At 45.7% G+C, this 21,822-nt stretch overlaps 1 protein-coding gene and 2 non-coding genes across 3 annotated transcripts in view; 1 reads left to right on the top strand and 2 right to left on the bottom strand.

The window, feature by feature from the left end:
* LOC117442489 (calpain-9-like) overlaps positions 1-20,456 on the bottom strand; it is a 33,172-nt gene extending 12,716 nt beyond the window's left edge. The window contains exons 1-5 of the mRNA XM_034078499.1: positions 20,278-20,456; positions 18,150-18,307; positions 4,701-4,858; positions 3,632-3,840; positions 2,958-3,000 (exon numbers count right to left, since the gene is read on the bottom strand). Of these exons, the coding sequence (XP_033934390.1) occupies positions 2,958-3,000; positions 3,632-3,840; positions 4,701-4,858; positions 18,150-18,307; positions 20,278-20,456 (747 nt within the window). The remainder of the gene's footprint in view (positions 1-2,957; positions 3,001-3,631; positions 3,841-4,700; positions 4,859-18,149; positions 18,308-20,277) is intronic.
* Positions 5,923-5,995, top strand: trnak-uuu (transfer RNA lysine (anticodon UUU)). The gene has a single exon. It is a non-coding gene; the product is annotated as a tRNA-Lys (tRNA).
* On the bottom strand, positions 9,983-10,055 carry trnak-uuu (transfer RNA lysine (anticodon UUU)). The gene has a single exon. It is a non-coding gene; the product is annotated as a tRNA-Lys (tRNA).
* Positions 20,457-21,822: the final 1,366 nt, after the last annotated feature.

Here is a 21,822-nt window from a genome sequence, read left to right as displayed (position 1 = left end):
GCAGGTAGTGCTGCGTACCGGTACGCCGAACCGGTACTGGACTTGTAAAAAGTTTCGGTTCAAGTCCGGTTAAAACCGGAACGTCAGGAACCGGTACTTGGACTCGCAAAAAAACTAGCACTTACGTATATTCTGGTGTCTGTGGTTATTTAAACATTCCCTGATAAACGTTATTCAGCGTCAATAAATGAGTGCTAATCCCAGTGTGCTCAGTGTCCAACATCACATGTCATTTCACCTTCGATTTACGGTTTGAAAACGTAGAATTTCGCCACATGCTAATGCTAACCGGAAGTGAAGAATTTTCAGAATAAAAGTTTTAAGTTAATAGTGTGAACTTTCGTTTTTTTCAGAATAAAAGTGATTTAAATTAGTGTTTTTAATTCAAAATTACGCCATATCAACATTGATTTTAATTTCTAACAGTATGTATGTACATCACTATGTATGTAGTATGTACTGTATAATGTACACATGTAGAGTTGTAGAAAAGACATGGTGCACAGACAGTACAGTACACTCTGACTGTACATTCACTAGAGTGTAGCCTATACTGTATAGTAGGTGTGTAACAGTGTGATGCGTATAGTCTACTCTACTCTCTACCTTTCAGCAACGTTTTAGGAATTTAGGCTCAGTCAGCTCAGGGACTGTTTGGTTACTTTAGTTTGGTAAATGAAATAAATGTTTGAACTTTGTAGTAGTTCACTGTAGTTGCTGTCATAAGTCATTTGTAGACTAAGTGGCACATTTGTACTTTGTAGAGAAATGTAGACACAAGTTGGAAGGGAGCACAATAAACCTGATGAGTTTGAATTTGAGTTGATTATGAGTTAATTTTCAATTGATAATTAGCTCACAATAAGTTCACTTTAGTTACTCACACAACTTGACACAAGCCATGGGTTCAGGTCCGGACTTATAAGTCCGGACCTGAACCTGAACCTCTGGACTTGAGTCCGGACCTGAACCTGAATGTGAGTCCAGGTACGCAGCACTATGTGCAGGTGGAGTCGCCGGACCTCGGTCCGCACCCAATTCCGTGCAAGAGCTACTCTCCAATCCTTTCGAAAGGAGAAGTTTGGGAGATAAACTGTTGCTTAAAGACCTTGGACCGGACCAACCCGATTTGTATATATCGCAGCAAGCTCGTGAAAAAGACAAAACGTATCAATGAGGCTTCTCACGTAGCTGGTACACCAGAAAGGCATGGCTAGCTGGATGCAAACAGGTAAATGCTGGCTTTTGTTTCCCATGCTTGCTCTTCAAACAGCCGGGGACAGATACGATCTGTTCAGAAACTAGACAAAAGTTAAGTACAAACCAAAGACTGCCTGTGTCATGGAGAATACAGTCGCTGGTTTATTTATGTCTGTAGGCCGTTGTTGTGAGTGTGGACGGTCGGAGCATATATAACGTTAGCTTAGCCGATCTCCATTCAGAAAACACGCATTTTAAAAGGTTTTTCACCTGCCGTCTGTGTGCAGACTTGTCAAAGCGTTAATTCATGGTTTTTACTAACCGGTATCAGTATGTTGTTAATTCGGCATCATTTAGAAACGTGTATTACAATTAAATCACGGTAAAATATGTTCATCTTGTTGTAGTTGTAGCCCCCTTGCCAGCGTTTCTCTCTCTAGTTTAGCATGCTTAGCCCGACTCAGCCTGGTTGTTCCTGGCCCTAGAACCACGATTTTATGGGGCCAGAAAAACTGTAAATTAGGACCCGCTAGCCGGTACTAGGCCAAGTGCAAACGCAACCAAAAACGGGCCCCGCACAGCTCGGAGTCGGCACGCTTAAAGCGAGCTCTGCGCTGCAGTGGAAACGCGCCATTACATCACCAGAAGTCCTAATTTAAGGGGTCATTTCTCCCACCAAAAATATTTTCCACCAGCCGCCACTGTCCTAGAGTCTGGGAATGTATTTCTCTGTGAAAACTGTTCCCTGGTATCAATATGTTTAACCACACCGAGCTGCACGACAGCCCAATACATGTGAGGGGGGATTTACACTGTTTCTTTTCACATAACAATAACTTACAGATTATATTAACACTCATATTAATAATAAATTATTTGGAAATGCTCCCGATTTCTGGGGTCTCAATGTTGGCAAGTATGGTCACACTGTCAGTACAGGGTATAAATATGAATTGGCTTACTATGTGCAAAAAGTAAGGGCTTTACATATTCCAATTTTAAAACGTTTCTCAAACACTCCGAAGGAACATGACATAAGTATAAATATATAACTAAATGCATAAATAAAAGTATGAATAAATACAGTAATAAATGAATAAATACGGAAATAAATAAATACAGGAATAAATAAATCAAAGATTAAATAAATGTTGAAATAAATACATGTGGAAATAAATACAGGAATAAATAAGTGCATAAATAAATATGGGAATAAGTAAATGAATGTATTAAATAAATAAATACAAGTTGAGAATAAAACAGAACATATACATCTTTAAATGTACTGTATTTCTACATTTATGTTCACTTACATTTATGTATTTGTGTGTCTGTCTGCTAATGAGGTAGGTGGTTCTAACCCCATTCTAAGGCAGGATTAGTTACAGGATTGTGATCATTTTTGCATTCAGCAGCTACAACCTTATTCACTTTTTTGTACAAACTCCACACAGATTGTTAGTGGGAACTCTCTTTGCAGTTTATTTACAGGAAATCAAAGCACACTTAACCCTTAGTATCAGCAAGATCACGGTAAATCTGAAGGTCTGATTTTGGGGTTTTTGGATACACAATCTATATTTGACCCTTGTTGACATTGTGACATAGGGCATTTGTTCTGCATTTATGTGGTGTTAGTATAAAGCTGTAGGTCAGGAACACTTCCAAGGTTCACATGAATGCACCACTGGCCTTGGTGGAGTTCTGTGCCCCCTGGGGGTCGTTATATTTCATTTAGTGATGGATTTGTCTCTTACCTCTGTTGCTGAAGAGATTTCTTGTGATGGTCTGTGGGATGGACTGGGAAGAAAAGATAAAAACAAGAGTAAACTTTGGTGAGTCATCTCTACTGACCTGCAGCTGTTCGCACCTAGTTAGTTAGACTACTAGTTACATGCCAAATAACAATATAAAGTTAAACCTCATGATTGCCCAGATCAGAACAAACCCGTAATCTGATAAGGACAATACTGAAAAAGCCCTCTGTTTATCCACGAAGTCCGCTGCTACAGGCCTGTGTATCTCTGCTCTGAGACACTTCTGCTTCGTCTCCTCAGCCATGAACTCGCAATGTAGCGGATTTATTTGTATGCAGATAGTCGAAGACCTTAAAGTAACGCAACTAACGAGATCATTTCATGCATAGTAACTAATGTTATTACTGCTGAATAGACAGTAACGCGTTACACTAATGCGTTACAGACACACCTAATCTGATTACTGTAACGCGTTACTTGGTAGCGTGTCGAACACTGGTTATGACTTCTTGTTGTACATTTTAATATAGCGATTTAAGTGATTCTGTAATACAGCATGTAGTCTAATGATTTTCCTCTTCGGCTCTTTGCCCTTGAAACAGTCAGTTGGTGCCTGGTGGTGGGCTTCTTTCTGACTCTCAGAACTCTGTGCAACAGACTGATGGGGGACTCACGTGGCAGCGTTGCCCTTTTCCGTCAGCACCCGCAGCAGGAACGCTCCCTGCTGATTGGCCTCTTGTGTTGAGGGGATGATGATGTAGCGACCCGGGGGGAGGGTGCCTCGAAGGACCACCTCCCTGCGGCGGGAGTAGCTGGGGCTGCAGAGGACCGGGCGCTGGACACTCAGGTCCTCCGGAGACAGATACGTGTTCTTAGGGTGAGCCTGCAGAGACAGCACACTCTTATAATACGTGGATATACAACATATAATCCAATAACTCTGGTTCCCTACTGAAAACTGGTCTCAACAGAGCGGGGACTTGAACCCTGGACCTTCACATTCACAGAACCATCCTGTTCACTGTTTTCTGCAGAGGTGGAAGAAGTATTCAGATATAATAAACAACACAATATTGTAAAAATATATACATGAAAATATTCCTCTCCATGTAAAATCTTACTATCTTACACCAGGCGCAGCTCAAGATTTTAGACATCAGGCCAGACGTTAAAACCTTTCGGTACATATGTAGCATACAGTTTCACACATCATTGAAAATGTATGATAATAAAAAATGAAACACAATAAAATAAATAGTGATCCCTGTCGGTAAAATAAAGGTAGACAAAATCAATAAATACGATAAACCTGCATGATTCGAGAGCAGCCAGGCTGTGGAGGCACAGAAGGACCAGGAGCCCTGCCCTTTTGTTTTAGACAGGGCAGATGTGTGCAGATCCTTTAAAAGGGTTAACCCACACAAGGCTCCTGGACCCTGGCCGTGTTCTCAGGGTGTGTGCAATTCAGCTGGCAGAGGTGTTCACAGACATCTTCAACAGGTCCCTGCTGCAGTCTGTAGTCTCCACATGTTTTAAACACTCCATCGTTCCTGTCCCCAAAAGGTGTAGAACCACCAGCCTCAACGACTACCTCCCAGTGGCACTGATAAGTGGTTTGATAAGCCTGCCTGGTGTGTGTGTGTGTGTGTGTGTGTGTGTGTGTGTGTGTGTGTGTGTGTGTGTGTGTGTGTGTGTGTGTGTGTGTGTGTGTGTGTGTGTGTGTGTGTGTGTATATGTGTGTACCGGGAATATATGCAGGGCTATATTCAGGTCCATGCCCCTGCGTCTCTGGTGTTTCTGCATCAGAGCCAACACGAAGGAGCATGTTTTCTGAGTGCTGGCTGTGCTGCTGTCCACCTCCGACAGGGTGAAGTAGAACTGAGGGTTCTGCCAGAAGGAACCTAAACAAACACACACACACACACACACAACAAACTTCTCTGTAATTGTTGTGCAGATGAAAAAAACCGAATTGTGTGCAAATGATCCTGTGCCAAGTGATTAGTTATGATGATGGTGAAATCAGACTACACCTGCTGAGTCAGTGTTGCAGTGTTGACACACGCTGTAATGGGCACCACTCTGGTTTTTATAGCTGAGAACAAATAAACCTGTCTCAACCTGATGTGTTGACAACTAATCCCAATGTAGAACAGAAAATGAACATGGTACAAACAGAGATCAGCAGACAGGGCATGAACAAAGAAGAAGGATGTTCCTGACATCAGGACTTTAACTCAGTTACTCAGAGGAACATTAAACTGTTTGAGTCAGTTAATACTAATGCCTTAATACATGAGCCATATAGGCAAACAAGACAATGAACAAGTTGACTGGCTATATGGCAACAAAATAAATTGTACTAGGATTTCATTTTTGTAATGTTAAATTGTTGAAAATCACATAACTGTAGCTCAATTTGCTGGGGTAGTAGCACACAAAAAGAAGAAGATGTATAAGAACATTAGAGTAGCAAGAAATGTATCCACCAGTAGAGATTTTAACAATGGGATTAATAATAAAAAGATTCTGCAGTTAGAAACAATTACACACGTTTACATTTAAACTTTAAATGTATTAAAAAAAAATCAGGATCTTCTTCTCATTTTAATTTATTTGGGACAGTAATTGTTTTTATTTGTAAATGTCATTATCGGAAAATGGTGCTATTATTACAACTAATACTTGGACACTAGTAATGTAGTTCACTTGTAACTGTAGTTCAACTGCAGATAGACATTTTAAACTCATCTCACCTGAACAGGGACTTGAACCCTGGATCTTCAGATTAGCAGCGCGACGGTCTATATTTAGTTGAGTTATTCATGTTAGTGTGACATACATACTCAATGTAATTACACCTATGTTTTGGAAGCTGAATCACTGTCCCGTTGTTACAGTCTGCTTGTAGTATTTTAAAACATATCTCAGATTATTGAATATATTGTGAACTTTAACAGTCAGAGCCTGGATAGCTCAGTCGGTAGAGCATCAGACTTTTAATCTGAGGGTCCAGGGTTAAAGTCCCTGTTCAGGTGAGACAAGTTTTAAATAGTAGAAACAGACATAACACATCATTCAGAAACTAACATCTAAATATAAAGAGCTCTAAATGATATGCATGCAAATACAAATGCTGCCTTCTGCTAATGTTGTTCAAGTGAGATGGGGTTAGATTGTCCTTGGAGCTGACAAACACAGGACATATGTACACTAGCTGCAGCTCAACTTTAGTTACAAGTTATCTACATACCAACTGTCCAAGTATTGATATAACAATAGCATTATTTATTTGTACATATGCAATGTACAAATAAATACATCTCATACTCAAACAGTTCAAGAGTAATATTTCTAAAACCTTTTTTTCTGTTTCTTACAGCATACTGTTTATTTCGATATTATAGTGAAGTGAATACACATTATACACTGAATAAAAATATAAACGCAACACTTTTGTTTTTGCTCCCATTTTTCATGAGATGAACTGAAAGATCTAAAACATTTTCTATATACACAAAATAACCATTTCTCTCAAATATTGTTCACAAATCTGAAAAGATCTGTGATAGTGAGCACTTCTCCTTTGCCGAGATAATCCATCCCACCTCACAGGTGTGGCATATCAAGATGCTGATTAGACAGCATGATTATTGCGCAGGTGTGCCTTAGGCTGGCCACAATAAAAGGCCACTCTGAAACGTGCAGTTTTGCTTTATTGGGGGGGGTCTGGGGGGGTCCGAAAACCAGGCAGTATCTGGTGTGAGGGGTGATCGAAAAAGCTCTAACACAGAAAATACCTCCCCAAAACGCCTCGTTGGAACTATTTGACCTTCTTCCATGTTCTTCCTGCACATTGTGACGTGTGAACACCCAGTAGCCACGCCCAGAACTATGACACGATACGGTCATGCGGTAGCCGGAACCAAATGGGCCAATCCGTGGAGCCGTTACGTTACGTCCGCGGAGCCGTTACATTAAGGCCCCCGCTGATTGGTCCAAATTGACCAATCCACGGACTTCCTCACACACACACTCAGTGCAGGCAGCTCTGCTGATCTCTCCTCCCTGGCTGCAGGCTGATAACAGACAGTTGGGATCGCGGCGAAATCCTCTCTGCAGACCCATTCTCACAGCGTTTATCAACCTTTCTCTTCTCGATATCAAGCCACACTTATTGTTTTTACTTCGGCTGTGACTTTGTGTGTGCTCAGGGTGAGTTTGGCTGTGTTTCGCTGTGTATCGCTAAACAAGGAAATCACACCTCCACGGAGCTCAGCGCGATTCACAACGTCCCAACTGGTCCCGACCAATCGGAGCACACTGGGCTCACAGGGAGGGGGGGGGGAAAGAGCTGCAGCGAGCCGCTTAGTGGAGAAAGTGAATACTGCTGAATACACATACTTTAAAGAGATGCTGTATGCGAAACCAATGTGAGTTTGGAAAATTGCACAGTATTTTTCTATTTTAGTAGACCACAACAATGGAATTATGATCAGTGGAAATGGCCATGACACGTCTCCTTTAAATGAACTTTCTTTCCTCCCGATTTCCATCACTCTTGTTCGTTCTCTCTATGTCTGGTCAGACATCAATCTGTTCCTCGTAGCGCGCCCCCGAGAGGCCTGGAGCACTTCCGGAATGTTTTTTTTGCATATCGTTTTGGTATTTGCAGCGTTTTTTTGTCGCGTTTGTTTTGGGGGTTTGTGTGTTGTATTTAGTTTGCATCATTTCTGTAAATGCAACGTTTTTCTGTTGTATTTGTTTTCAGGGTTTGTTTTTCATTTCATTATTTGCAGGTGTTTCCTGCTTATGTATGCGTTTTGGGCCGTTGTTCCGCGTTTGCACCTGCCGGCCACCGTAACAAATGCATTTAAAAGATTTGCAAACTCCCAAATACATGTGTAAATGTATAACGGATCTGCAAATACGCTAAATATTTTCACAAATAAAAAAAAGTTCTGTGAATATCTCTTTAACATTGACAACTTTCGATCAGGCATTTGTGAATCCATTTTGTATTTGTCAACCAAAAATACGCTTGTGGATCTCAAATCTCTGCTCGTGGATCTCAAATCTCTGCTCGTGGATCTCAAATCTCTGCTCGTGGATCGTCTTTTTACACACACAGAGTTTTGAGACCAACTTTCCGCCGGTCTCGGCTAAAACCACGTGATGGCCTGCTGATGACGACATTTCCGCATGATTTCATAGTAAGAGCATGATGGTTAAAGGTCCCATGTCATGGCCATTTCTACTGATCATAATTCCATTGTTGAGGTCTACTAAAATACATTTATATTGTGCACTGTTCCAAACTCACATTGGTTTCTCAAACAGCATCTCTGTATAGTCTGTGTATTCACTCTGTGCTAAACGGCTTGTTGGAGCTCCTGCTCCCCCCACCCTCCCTGTGAGCCCAGTGGCCGTCTGCGAGACAGCGAGACACAGTGAAACCCAGCGCGAAACACACACAGACCCGCAGCCTGGCTGGGAGTTTGTGTGTGTGCTCAGGCTGAGTTCCACGGTGTCTCGCTGTCTCGCTGACCCCACACCAGTGAGCCAGCTCAGTGTCCCGCTCCTCGCAGCAGCGAGCCTTGCAACGTCCCGCCGAGTGTGTGTGTGTGAGGAAGTCCGCGGATTGGTCCAAACGTAACAGCTCCGCGTTTCGGGTATAGTGACGTAACGTAACGGCCGTTACGTTACGTCACTATACCCGAAATACGTCACTATACCCAAAAAGTAAACAATGGAAAAAGAGAAATGTCCAACGAGGCGTTCTGGGGCAGCAGACAGGTCTTCTCTGTGTTAGAGTTTTACTCCCTACAGGGTGCACTTTGAGGGTTTGTGACTCTGCAGACCGTTTACATGCAGAAAAAGCTTCATAACACACAAGGGGACGGGTAATAACCAGAAAAGCATGACATGGGCCCTTTCAGACAGTAGTGACGGCCATCTTGGTGACGTGTGTTGTTGTGCAAGACCAGAGATGTAGTTCATTGAGCGTTTCACACAAACAAATGTGTTGCTTCACAGTTTTACGACAACATTTATTTTTTTTGACTGGCAAAATTATGTTTTAAATTGACAAACATCATGTGTGTAATTCGTGGCACAATTCAAACGGGATCGAAAGATAATCTTTCTCTCTCCATTGACTTCATAAAGTCCGCGAAAATAAAGACCACACATTTAGAGGGAAGGTATGATTGGTCAATTGTCATTTGACATTACTCTCTCATTGAGTTACTATAGCTTGTTGGTCCCTCTGTATATTCACAGAGGGACCAACAAGCTCTCCCGTCTTCACATAACTCGCAGAGACGGCATTTAAGCCTTCACATTCTAACAAACTGAACAGGCAGATTCGAAGGATTTATTTCTTTGGAAATGTTATTTTAAATACAATTAAATCACGTTTTCTTTGGTAAAACTAATGAAAAATGTAACAAAAAAAGAATATAAAAAAAAATGTATCACTATAACATGATGGTGATGGTGATAAAGAATGCATCTAACGTTCCGCTGTTCATACTAATACAAAACAGTGCATTAAACAAACGGTTTATCATGCGGAAATGTCGTCATCAGCGGGCCATCACGTGGTTTTAGCCGAGACCAGCGGAAAGTTGGTCTCAAAACTCTGTGTGTGTAAAAAGACGATCTACAAGCAGAGATTTGAGATCCACGAGCAGAGATTTGAGATCCACGAGCAGAGATTTGAGATCCACAAGCGTATTTTAGGTTGACAAATACAAAATGGATTCACAAATGCCTGATCGAAAGTTGTCAATGTTAAAGAGATATTCACAGATCTTTTTTTTATTTGTGAAAATATTTAGCGTATTTTCAGATCCGTTTTACATTTGCAAATCACATATTTACATTATTTTTATGTTCACACAAATAATGATGAGACAAATCTATGCCCATAGAAGTTCATACTGTGCACCTAGACCTCAATTTTAGCTAGTAGATACTTTTTCATGTTGTTGCTGACTGCTTGTAGTTTTTAAAACTTGTCTCACCTGAACAGGGACTTGAACCCTGGACCCTCAGATTAAAAGTCTGATGCTCTACCGACTGAGCTATCCAGGCCCTGATCACCTCTACTGTATATTGCAGTAACAAGAAGACACTGTGTAACGTTACTTTTTCTGGTCTGTTCCTCATTGTAAGTTGAATCTCCAATGTAAACTAAAGGTGAGATAGAAGACAAATAAACTTTTTAAATTAAACGGATACGTACATAATGCCCGGAAGTCTGTTTGAACAAAAAACAATTGGCACAATTACCTGAGCTAAAACGATAGTTACGGCTGTAACTACCGTTCTATGAGTCCCGGATGACCGCCAGAGGCGGTGCTTTAGCACTGGATATGTCCATCGCGCGCATGCGCAGCTCGAGTACCAATAACAACAAAGTCACCTGTGACCCACGTGACACCGGCTATATCAGCCGGTATTGTCAGAGGATCTGTTCCCCGAATCTTCTCGCGAGCACACAAGAATTCTGAGTGACAGGGAACTCTGGCGGTCATCCGGGACTCATAGAACCGTAGTTACAGCCGTAACTATCGTTCTATTTCGTCCCTACTGACCGCCAGAGGCGGTGCTTTAGCACTGGATGACCTATACCAACAATGTCATGAAGAATCCAAGCCCTTGCTCACCACTGGAAGCAGCGGAGCTCGGCAAAAGGACCACGCCCAAAGAATGGGGAGTGGCGACATTGACCTGATGACAACTGGAGAATGTGCCAGAAGACGCCCGCGACGCCGCGGCGCAGATGGTCTCCAGGGGCACCCCTCTCAGGGCAGCCCAATATGTTGAGATGCTCCTTGTAGAGTGGCATCTCAGCCTGGTGGCAGGGGGCAGCCACTGGCCCCGTAAGCCTGTGAGATGGTATCGACAACCTAGTGGGGAAGCCACTGGTTAGAGGGCCTAACCTCCTTTAGTGCCGCCAGGGCAAACTCAAGAGTTGCTCCTCCGGCCGTATACAGGCAGTAGCCTTGATATACGCCCTTTGGGCACCCCCCGGGCACAGCAACTTCGATGTGCCGTACTCCTGAATGTCAAAGCGTGCCAGCTGGGCAGGCTGATTGAAGTGAGTTTGTGGAAGGACCCCGGGCAGGAATGCCACATTTGCCCAAAGGGCAACGCATGAGAGTCCCACCTCGGGCATGTATTGTTTATGGAGAGGACATGCAACTCCCCGACTCACTTCCCTGAGGCTATGGCAAGCAGAAATGCTGCCTTTGTGGGCAGCCGCCTAAGCCCCACCTGGGCCAGGGGCTCGAAGGGAGGAGGTGATAGGGCATCCGGCAGCAAGGGCAGGTCCCAAGCTGGAGCCCTCGGGGTGCAAGGGGGACGCTGCCGTAAAGCCCCTCTCATAAAGAGGGACACCGACCTGTGGCACCGACCTGTGGCACCCCGCCGTGGCGCCGTCGACCCGAACATGTCGGGCAGAATCGCAGCCACATAAATTCAGAGTGGAGTGAGAACGTCCACTATCTAGAAGGGACTGTTGTCTAAGCAACAATGTACATGCTGTCCCCAAGGAACACGCACATTCTTGCCCCCCAGTTGGGGTAGAAAGTGCGTGAGTGCAAGCTGCACGGCCCGAAGCTCTAGCACGTTGACCTGGCGCGCACTCTGCTGGGCAGACCACTGACCCTGAACGGTCCTGCCCTGCCGCACTGCACCCCACCCTGAGAGACATGCACCTATGGTGATGGTTTCCTGGCGGGATGGGATGGCGCCCATGGGCACGCCTACCAGAGATAGGCCCTGCCCCTCCAGCGTGACGGAGAGTGGAGCAATGCTGCGACACCCTGACTTCACTGTGCCTGTGCCACTTGGCGTCCAAGTGAAGGCTGTTCAGCCACATCTGCATGGGGCACAACGACAGCGGGCCTAAGGGCCCAGCGGCCGAGGCAGCTGCCAGTCTGCCCAAGGGCCGGAGGAACTGAATATAAGGCACCCTCTTGCCCGGCCCACGTGGAAGTAGGCATCCCTCGGTTGGGAACCACTCCACCTGTGCGTATGCAGTAGTCAGCATATAGAATGGCAGCACCTTCAGGAATCTGTTGATTCCTCTGAGGTCCAAGATCGGGCGAAATCCGCCGACTTTCTTGCTCACGAGAAAGTATGCCGAGTAGAACCCCCTGGCTAAGCAGAGGGTCTTACTGGGTTGATTGCGTCCTTGGACAAAAGGACGGACAACTCTTGGCCCAGAGGTAGGGCCCCTGCCGGATCGCTGACGACTGTCAATTAGACCCAGCCGAAGGCTAGGGGCCGGAGCTGCGGTCCGTACCCCTGGGTTAAGGTGAAAACCACCCAAGGGACGGAAGTACAGACTGCCCAGAAACTGAGCTGCACGAGGCCGCCTGGAAGGCGGGCGACATGGGGCACGAAAGTCATTGGGAGGCGGTTGAGTGGGTCGCTAAGACCTCTGCAGACCACCCCTGTAATCCAGCGGCTGAGTGCGGCTGCTAGAGCGGCCCCTGGGCCTGCTGGGAGTGGGCACAGGTCTGCGAGGACCCGAGTGCTGCTGCCTGGTCTGCCTAGCTTGGGCGGCACACTCCAGTGCCTCCGAGGGCAGCTGTTCTAAACAGCTCCCCTGGCTCGACTGGTACAGCTAGCCGATCCACTTTAGAGGACAGCCTATCTCTAGTCCTTCTATTGGGGGGAGCACACAAAGCCATCGCTCCCTCAAGTCGCCGGGAACGGCCGAATTGATCTGGAGGAGTACGTGACAAGGAGAGGTGTCTGTTGGCTGCTGCCAGACGTTCCACCTCAGTGATTCGAGCCACTCTGAGCACCCGAGGCATGCAGCTACAGCTCATGCAGGCGTTTACCGTGAGAACCTCCCTCAGATGCTCGAATTTCATCCCCGCTGACCGCCAGAAGCGGCCGAGGCAGGAGGGGCAGCGGTCGTGGCCGTCCTCGGGCTCAAGAGAAACCCTACAGGCGCTACATGAATGAACCATTCTGTAGGTAGCCAGATGCAGCGTAGCCGGGAGCGGGTGCGGGAACACGCCTTCACCAGCTACCTGCTTAATGGAAAGAGTAGAGCGTTGCTGCTACTCGCCAAACAGAAAGAGGGATGTAATTACACCCATGTTACGGCAGAGGGAGCGGGAGCGGGATCACTGCCTTCACCTAGCTGGATTATTAAATAAGGCAGTTTACCAAGAGCGGGGGCGAAAACACTGCCTTCACTGGCTGCCCCTACACTGGGCCCAGGCTGAAGGGCCAAGAGGCGACTTCATCATGCCCCTATCGGCAGCTAGCCGATCCACTTTAGAGGACAGCCTATCTCTAGTCCTTCTATTGGGGGGAGCACACAAAGCCATCGCTCCCTCAAGTCGCCGGGAACGGCCGAATTGATCTGGAGGAGTACGTGACAAGGAGAGGTGTCTGTTGGCTGCTGCCAGACGTTCCACCTCAGTGATTCGAGCCACTCTGAGCACCCGAGGCATGCAGCTACAGCTCATGCAGGCGTTTACCGTGAGAACCTCCCTCAGATGCTCGAATTTCATCCCCGCTGACCGCCAGAAGCGGCCGAGGCAGGAGGGGCAGCGGTCGTGGCCGTCCTCGGGCTCAAGAGAAACCCTACAGGCGCTACATGAATGAACCATTCTGTAGGTAGCCAGATGCAGCGTAGCCGGGAGCGGGTGCGGGAACACGCCTTCACCAGCTACCTGCTTAATGGAAAGAGTAGAGCGTTGCTGCTACTCGCCAAACAGAAAGAGGGATGTAATTACACCCATGTTACGGCAGAGGGAGCGGGAGCGGGATCACTGCCTTCACCTAGCTGGATTATTAAATAAGGCAGTTTACCAAGAGCGGGGGCGAAAACACTGCCTTCACTGGCTGCCCCTACACTGGGCCCAGGCTGAAGGGCCAAGAGGCGACTTCATCATGCCCCTATCGGCAGCTAGCCGATCCACTTTAGAGGACAGCCTATCTCTAGTCCTTCTATTGGGGGGAGCACACAAAGCCATCGCTCCCTCAAGTCGCCGGGAACGGCCGAATTGATCTGGAGGAGTACGTGACAAGGAGAGGTGTCTGTTGGCTGCTGCCAGACGTTCCACCTCAGTGATTCGAGCCACTCTGAGCACCCGAGGCATGCAGCTACAGCTCATGCAGGCGTTTACCGTGAGAACCTCCCTCAGATGCTCGAATTTCGTCCCCGCTGACCGCCAGAAGCGGCCGAGGCAGGAGGGGCAGCGGTCGTGGCCGTCCTCGGGCTCAAGAGAAACCCTACAGGCGCTACATGAATGAACCATTCTGTAGGTAGCCAGATGCAGCGTAGCCGGGAGCGGGTGCGGGAACACGCCTTCACCAGCTACCTGCTTAATGGAAAGAGTAGAGCGTTGCTGCTACTCGCCGAACAGAAAGAGGGATGTAATTACACCCATGTTACGGCAGAGGGTGCGGGAGCGGGATCACTGCCTTCACCTAGCTGGATTATTAAATAAGGCAGTTTACCAAGAGCGGGGGCGAAAACACTGCCTTCACTGGCTGAGCTAGAGGCGAGTGCCAGATGCAGCATAACCGGGAGCGGGTGCGGGAACACAGCCTTCACCAGCTACCTGCTTAACGGAACCAGGCAGTTTAGCGTCTACCAGGAGCGGGGGCGAGAACACTGCCTTCACTGGTTAAATTAAGACGAATGCCAGATGCAGCGTAACCGGGAGCGGGTGCGGGAACGCAGCCTTCACCAGCTACCTGCTTAACAGAATAAACAAGGCAGTTTAGCGTCTACCAGGAGCGGGGGCGAGAACACTGCCTTCACTGGTTGAGTTAGAGACGAATGCCAGATGCAGCGTAACCGGGAGCGGGTGCGGGAACACAGCCTTCACCAGCTACCTGCTTAACAGAAAAACAAGGCAGTTTGGCGTCTACCAGGAGCGGGGGCAAGAACTGCCTTCACTGATTGAGTTAGAGACGAATGCCAGATGCAGTGTAACCGGGAGCGGGTGCGGGAACACAGCCTTCACCAGCTACCTGCTTAACAGAAAAACCAGGCAGTTTGGCGTCTACCAGGAGCGGGGGCGAGAACTGCCTTCACTGGTTGAGTTAGAGACGAATGCCAGATGCAGTGTAACCGGGAGCGGGTGCGGGAACACAGCCTTCACCAGCTACCTGCTTAACGAAGAAACAAGGCAGTTCCGCGTCTACCAGGAGCGGGGGCGAGAACACTGCCTTCACTGGTCGAGTTAGAGACGAATGCCAGATGCAGCGTAACCGGGAGCGGGTGCGGGAACACAGCCTTCACCAGCTACCTGCTTAACAGAAAAAACAAGGCGGTTTGGCGAGAACTGCGGGGGCGAGAACTGCCTTCACTGGTTGAGTTAGAGACGAATGCCAGATGCAGTGTAACCGGGAGCGGGTGCGGGAACACAGCCTTCACCGGCTACCTGCTTAACGGAAAAACGAGGCCGTTTGGCGTCTACCAGGAGTGGGGGCGAGAACTGCCTTCACTGGTTAAGTTAGAGTCGAACGCCAGATGTAGTGTAACCGGGAGCGGGAACACAGCCTTCACCGGCTACCTGCTGAACGGGAAGAGTAGAGCGGTGCTACTACTCGCCGAACAGAAAAAGGGATGTAGCTACATCCGCATTACCGGTAGAGGGAGCGGGAGCGAGAGCACTGCCTTCACCTAGCTGGGTAAAATAAAGAAGCTAACAGTATACGCAAGACGTTAGCCGAGCGGCTGCTGCTAACGATCAAGCGAGATCAAGTCAAATAACACACATGTTTAAGACCAGATAACTAGCTTCTAAAGAATAGAATAGCACAGAGCCGTAGTTACAGCAGTAACCATGGCCAGGGCTCACACGGCATCTAACCGTAGTTACAGTAGTAACTATGGCCAGTACTTACACGGCTTAGCACCGTCGTTACAGTCGTAACTCTGGCCAGTACTTGCACGGCTTGGATACTTACACAGCATAGAGCCGCAGTTACAGTAGTAACTCTGGCCAGTACTTGCACGGCTTGGATACTTACACAGCATAGAGCCGTAGTTACAGTAGTAACTCTGGCCAGTACTTGCACGGCTTGGAACCGTAGTTACAGTAGTAACTATGGCCAGAACTTACATGGTTTAGAACCGTAGTTACAGTAGTAACTATGGCCATTACACGGCATAGAGCCGTAGTTACGGTATTGCCTATGGCCAGTACGTGCACGGCTTGGAACCGTAGTTACAGTAGTAACTATGGCCAGTACTTACGGCTTAACCCCGTAGTTACAGTATTAACTATGGCCAGTACTTACACAGCTTGGAACCGTAGTTAAAGTAGTAATCATGGCCAGTACTTACGGCTTAGAACCTTAGTTACAATAGTAACTGTGGCCGGTGCCTAAAAGTGTCAGCCAACGGCTGCCCACTAGACAATATAATATTGGGAGGATGAAATCCTCCTTAATGGCCATACATGCAGAGCACACGGCACACAGTGAAGATTGTTCTCTGCATATCGTCCTAGTGCTAGGAGTCTAGTACTAGGAGCAGTAAATACCACGATATAGCGCTACTGCAACCATACCATGCGTTTACCGGGAGCAGCAGCGAGAGCACTGCCCTCACCGGCTGAGTTAAATAATGAAGCTTAACCGTACATGCAAGGTATTAGCCAAGCGGCTGCTGCTAACAATCAAGCAACCAAGTCAGAACACAATGTTAAGACCAGATAATTAGCTTCTAAGAAAGAGAACAGCCCGCATAGAACCGTGTCTGGTTACAGTAGTAACCGCACATGCCGAGCACACAGCACCCGCCGTGAAGATGTTCTCTGCATATCATCCTAGTGCTAGGAGTCTAGTACTAGGAGCAGTAATACAACGAACTAGCGCTACTGCAATCAAACCCTATGCTACAGGGAGCGGGAGCACTGCCCTGAGTTAATAGTTAAGCTCAACAGCAAGGTGTTAGCCAAGCGGCTGCTGCTAACAAACAAGCGACCAAGTCAGAACACAAATGTTAAGACCAGATAATAGCTTCTAGAAAACAGAAAGTACTTACCTTACTTTCTGCATCTAAACGAAAAACGGGTTTAAAGTATGACACTCTTGGCTTTCCATACTAAATCGAATGAGGGACGCAGCCAAAGCTGGGACTCAAATGCTAATGATAGCTCGGGCACAACGCCACAAGCAGAACATTCAAAAGAGCATAAGGGCAACTTTATGGGAGAGGAAGCGGAAACACTGTCGTCACCAGAAAGTCTAAGCCACAAACAATAAGACGGTAATCAGGACAACTTGGCTGGGAGCGGGTGTGGAAACACAGCCATCACTAGCAACAAGCTGACACAAACCTGTCTGTCGAGGCTCTGCACAGCCGGCGCAGCTCCTGGAGGACGCGTCTAACGACCCGTAGCTCCGACTGTCAGTCGCGAAGCTTCACGCGGCCAGCTGTTTGCAGAGAAATCCCTCCGATCAAACGTTCAAGCCTGAACGCTGTAGGCTACGAAAACGTAGCCACGGTACCCTCGCGCAGCGAGAAGATGAAAAGGAACAGATCCTCTGACAATACCGGCTGATATAGCCGGTGTCACGTGGGTCACAGGTGACTTTGTTGTTATTGGTACTCGAGCTGCGCATGCGCGCGATGGACATATCCAGTGCTAAAGCACCGCCTCTGGCGGTCAGTAGGGACGAAATAGAACCTTATTTCTGTAATATGTAAATGTGGTGGGGTTATTTTTTTGTTGTTGTCAAAATTCCATATTTAAACATACGAGTCAGCTGATATGATGGATTAACTATTTGGGTTAGAGACATGTGTCTGACAGAGGAGATCTGGCAGTACCTCTACCTTTGGGATGTCATGTTTGTTTGCGTGAGTTTGGTGACCATCACCAGCTTTGTCACTCATTTGGTCAGATATTCAAGTCTTTTTAATCTTTGGTAGTCTAAAATATACATTTGAGTTTTTTTTTATATTTTTACATTTTACGAAATTTATATTTTGAACTTTAGGGCCCCCATGCAATTGTGATGCAAGTATTTAAAATCATTTCCCAATTGAATTTACAGAACTGTTACATGATATTTACTGTTACCTTGATGTTATTAAGAATGTGTTATTTATTATTTCGATTGGACATTATTCTTTGGTACAAACACCCAGAACAAACCCAAACACGTTGCATCATCGATCACCACATGTCTTACCTTCTAGAGCAGAGCCTCCTGCTGAGATGTAAGGCACCCAGTTCCCATGATGCATTATGCTGCACCACGGCACGCTGGACCCCCGTTCATCTATAGGTTCAGTCAGGTGACACACCTCCAGCATCTCAAAGTTCTGCTGGAAGTCTGACACCAACATCCTGAGGGACAGGAGAAAGATCCAGCTAAAATATATGGTGGCCATGAAATCTCAATACGTTGAAGAAAGAGAGAGAAAAAACACAGAATACAGAAACTGCAGCGAGAAGCTCACACCACAACAGAAAATCTTTTACAGGTGATGCACATGCCTGGGACCAGGGCCGCCCCTCCCTACAGGCCAATCACGCAGGCTGCATGGGGCCCCGCCCAGAGGGCCTCCGCTGCTGTGCGAGAGTGAGAGGTGACAAGGGGAGCACGTCTGTAACCCGACACCGTTGCAATGAATCTAGTGCAGGTGAAGAGATGTCGGTGAAATGACAGTTTCAGTCCGTAAGCATGTTTTGTCTTGACTATATTATAAGAAAATAATATAGTATTTATATTATTGAATTGATTATTATTATACGTAGAAGTAGTTTATTTTCATTAATCATATTCTAATCTTTTTGAGGCTAGTATTTGGCAGACGTATTCACCTGTAAACGCATACTGAACGACATACATGCACATTTACCATTTACCTCACTGTATAAAAAAGTAACTGTGTTGATAATAATAATAAACAGGAATTATATTTGCAAAGTAACCTACTTTGTTTCTAAAAAAAGATGTTTCACTCCTGTCGGTTGGGGGGGGGGGGGGCCTCATCTCACAATGTCGCTTGGGGCCCCAAATTGGTCAGGGGCGGCCCTGCCTGGGCCGCCCCTGACCATAACGTGTTGTCGCTATGGTCTGGGGTATGCTGTTTTGCTTATAATTAGCCTGCTTAGTCACTTAACCTGATGAAATACACACATTTAACTTTGAAACAGGCCAACATCAGCTGAACGTAGATACTTTTTCAACAGTCACTAAGTAACAATAAGGGTTGAATAATTCAATGGTTAACGGTAAATAAGTTTCACTTTGACAGTTTAATTCCACAGCCAGTTTCACAGATTATTATTATTTGAATTGGTAGGCTTATGATAAGTAAAAGGTTAATGCTTAATTTCATTCATTCATTTCACCATTAAGCTCTCAGGGCCACCGTACGAATATGTGGTTCGATCTTTTAAAACTTGAAGGACACACCCCTCCAGACATACAGAATATAAATAAACCAGAAAAGTTATATTTGTTAAACTAATTCTTCATTTTTATTATATCTACTTGGACAACAGTAGTGTAGTTCACCTACAATATAACTGAAGTTCAACCCCAGTTAGAAATGTTAAACTCATCTCACCTGAGCAGGGACTTGAACCCTGGCTGTACCCTCAGAATAGTAGCGCATTGGTCTATATATTTTTAGTTATGAATGATAGTGTAAACTACATGTTAGTAGCTTAATCCCTCTGCTGTTGATACTATCTACATCTAGTAATTTAAAACGTGTCTCGCCTGAACAGGGACTTGAACCCTGGACCCTCAGATTAAAAGTCTGATGCTCTAGCTATCCAGGCTCAATTACTGAAATGTCGTAGTAACTTAAAGAGTTCACATTACTAAGTTACTTTGCTATAGTCATCAAATGTATGTATGGGGAACAGGGTCTGCACACTGAGCTATCCAGACTGTCAAAACCCTGGGAGAGTAAAGGTCAATTATTAAAGTGTCCCATCAATCTTGTAAGTGTGATTCTGGCAACATCAAATTAAATCATGCAGGTTCAGCAGAAACTTTTTCTGGTCAGTTCCTCATAGAAAGTTGAATCTTTAAGTGAAAAAAGGTGAAATAAAAACAGTTTTGTAAATAATGACATAGGGTCTGTTTGAACACAAAGCAAGTGCCACAATAACCTGGAACAAACTTTATATGTACTCTCTTAAACAGAGGGGAATAAGCAGCATATAACATCATGGAAAAGCCCAATTGTGTTCCTTGTTGATCTTCTTGTGGTTGGGCCTCACATGTCAGGGTGTTTTGTTTCATGTTTGCAGAAGGCGGACAGTCAGAATCAGCAGTGTGTGTTCAGAAGCTCACTCACCAGAACTCCCCGTCCTCCCGGCTCACTCTCTGCAGCCTGCTCTGCTCCCCCACGCTCACTGATCTCCACTCAGGACTGCACAGATCGATCACAAACAGAGAGGGGAGATATTTAGAATTAGAAGTGTTGATAAATAAGGTTAAAATGTACACACGCCTGTCTGCTGCTTGGTGTCCCATGACTGTGTGAAATATATTTATTTATATTCAGATGTTTACCTCACTGTGAGTTATTGTGTACATTACAAAGCATAACTTTAACTTATACCTCGGGAAGACTGAGGCAGGCAGAGAGACACAAATGTACAGCAACTAACAATTCCATGTAGCTTAAGATGGAGGCATTCTATTAAAGAAGCGCAATTATGCTTTTTGGGGTTTTCCCTCTCTTGTAGTGTGTTATATAGGTTTTTGTGCATGAACTGTATGTGTGCTCTGGTTTCAGACAGAGGGTGAAAAGAGGTGCTGCAGCACAGGCAGTATGAGAAACATAAAGAGCTTTTTAAACATTAAAGCATGGAGACACTACATACTGATATACACCTGAACATCAGCAGGAGAGGACTCTTTAAAGTGGAGACACTACATACTGATATACACCTGAACATCAGCAGGAGAGGACTCTTTAAAGTAGAGACACTACATACTGATATAAACCTGAACATCAGCAGGAGAGGACTCTTTAAAGTAGAGACACTACATACTGATATACACCTGAACATCAGCAGGAGAGGACTCTTTAAAGTAGAGACACTACATACTGATATACACCTGAACATCAGCAGGAGAGGACTCTTTGAAGTAGAGACACTAGTACAGACTGATATACACCTGAACATCAGCAGGAGAGGACTCTTTAAAGTAGAGACACTACATACTGATATACACCTGAACATCAGCAGGAGAGGACTCTTTAAAGTAGAGACACTACAGACTGATATACACCTGAACATCAGCAGGAGAGGACTCTTTAAAGTAGAGACACTACATACTGATATACACCTGAACATCAGCAGGAGAGGACTCTTTAAAGTAGAGACACTACATACTGATATACACCTGAACATCAGCAGGAGAGGACTCTTTAAAGTAGAGACACTACATACTGATATACACCTGAACATCAGCAGGAGAGGACTCTTTAAAGTAGAGACACTACATACTGATATACACCTGAACATCAGCAGGAGAGGACTCTTTAAAGTAGAGACACTACATACTGATATACACCTGAACATCAGCAGGAGAGGACTCTTTAAAGTAGAGACACTACATACTGATATACACCTGAACATCAGCAGGAGAGGACTCTTTAAAGTAGAGACACTACATACTGATATACACCTGAACATCAGAAGGAGAGGACTCTTTAAAGTAGAGACACTACATACTGATATACACCTGCACATCAGCAGGAGAGGACTCTTTAAAGTAGAGACACTACATACTGATATACACCTGAACATCAGCAGGAGATGACTCTTTAAAGTAGAGACACTACATACTGATATACACCTGAACATCAGCAGGAGAGGACTCTTTAAAG

Source organism: Pseudochaenichthys georgianus, unplaced genomic scaffold, assembly GCF_902827115.2.
Source record: "Pseudochaenichthys georgianus unplaced genomic scaffold, fPseGeo1.2 scaffold_437_arrow_ctg1, whole genome shotgun sequence".
Lineage (NCBI taxonomy): Eukaryota > Metazoa > Chordata > Actinopteri > Perciformes > Channichthyidae > Pseudochaenichthys > Pseudochaenichthys georgianus.
This window is presented reverse-complemented; position numbering and strand designations above follow the sequence as displayed.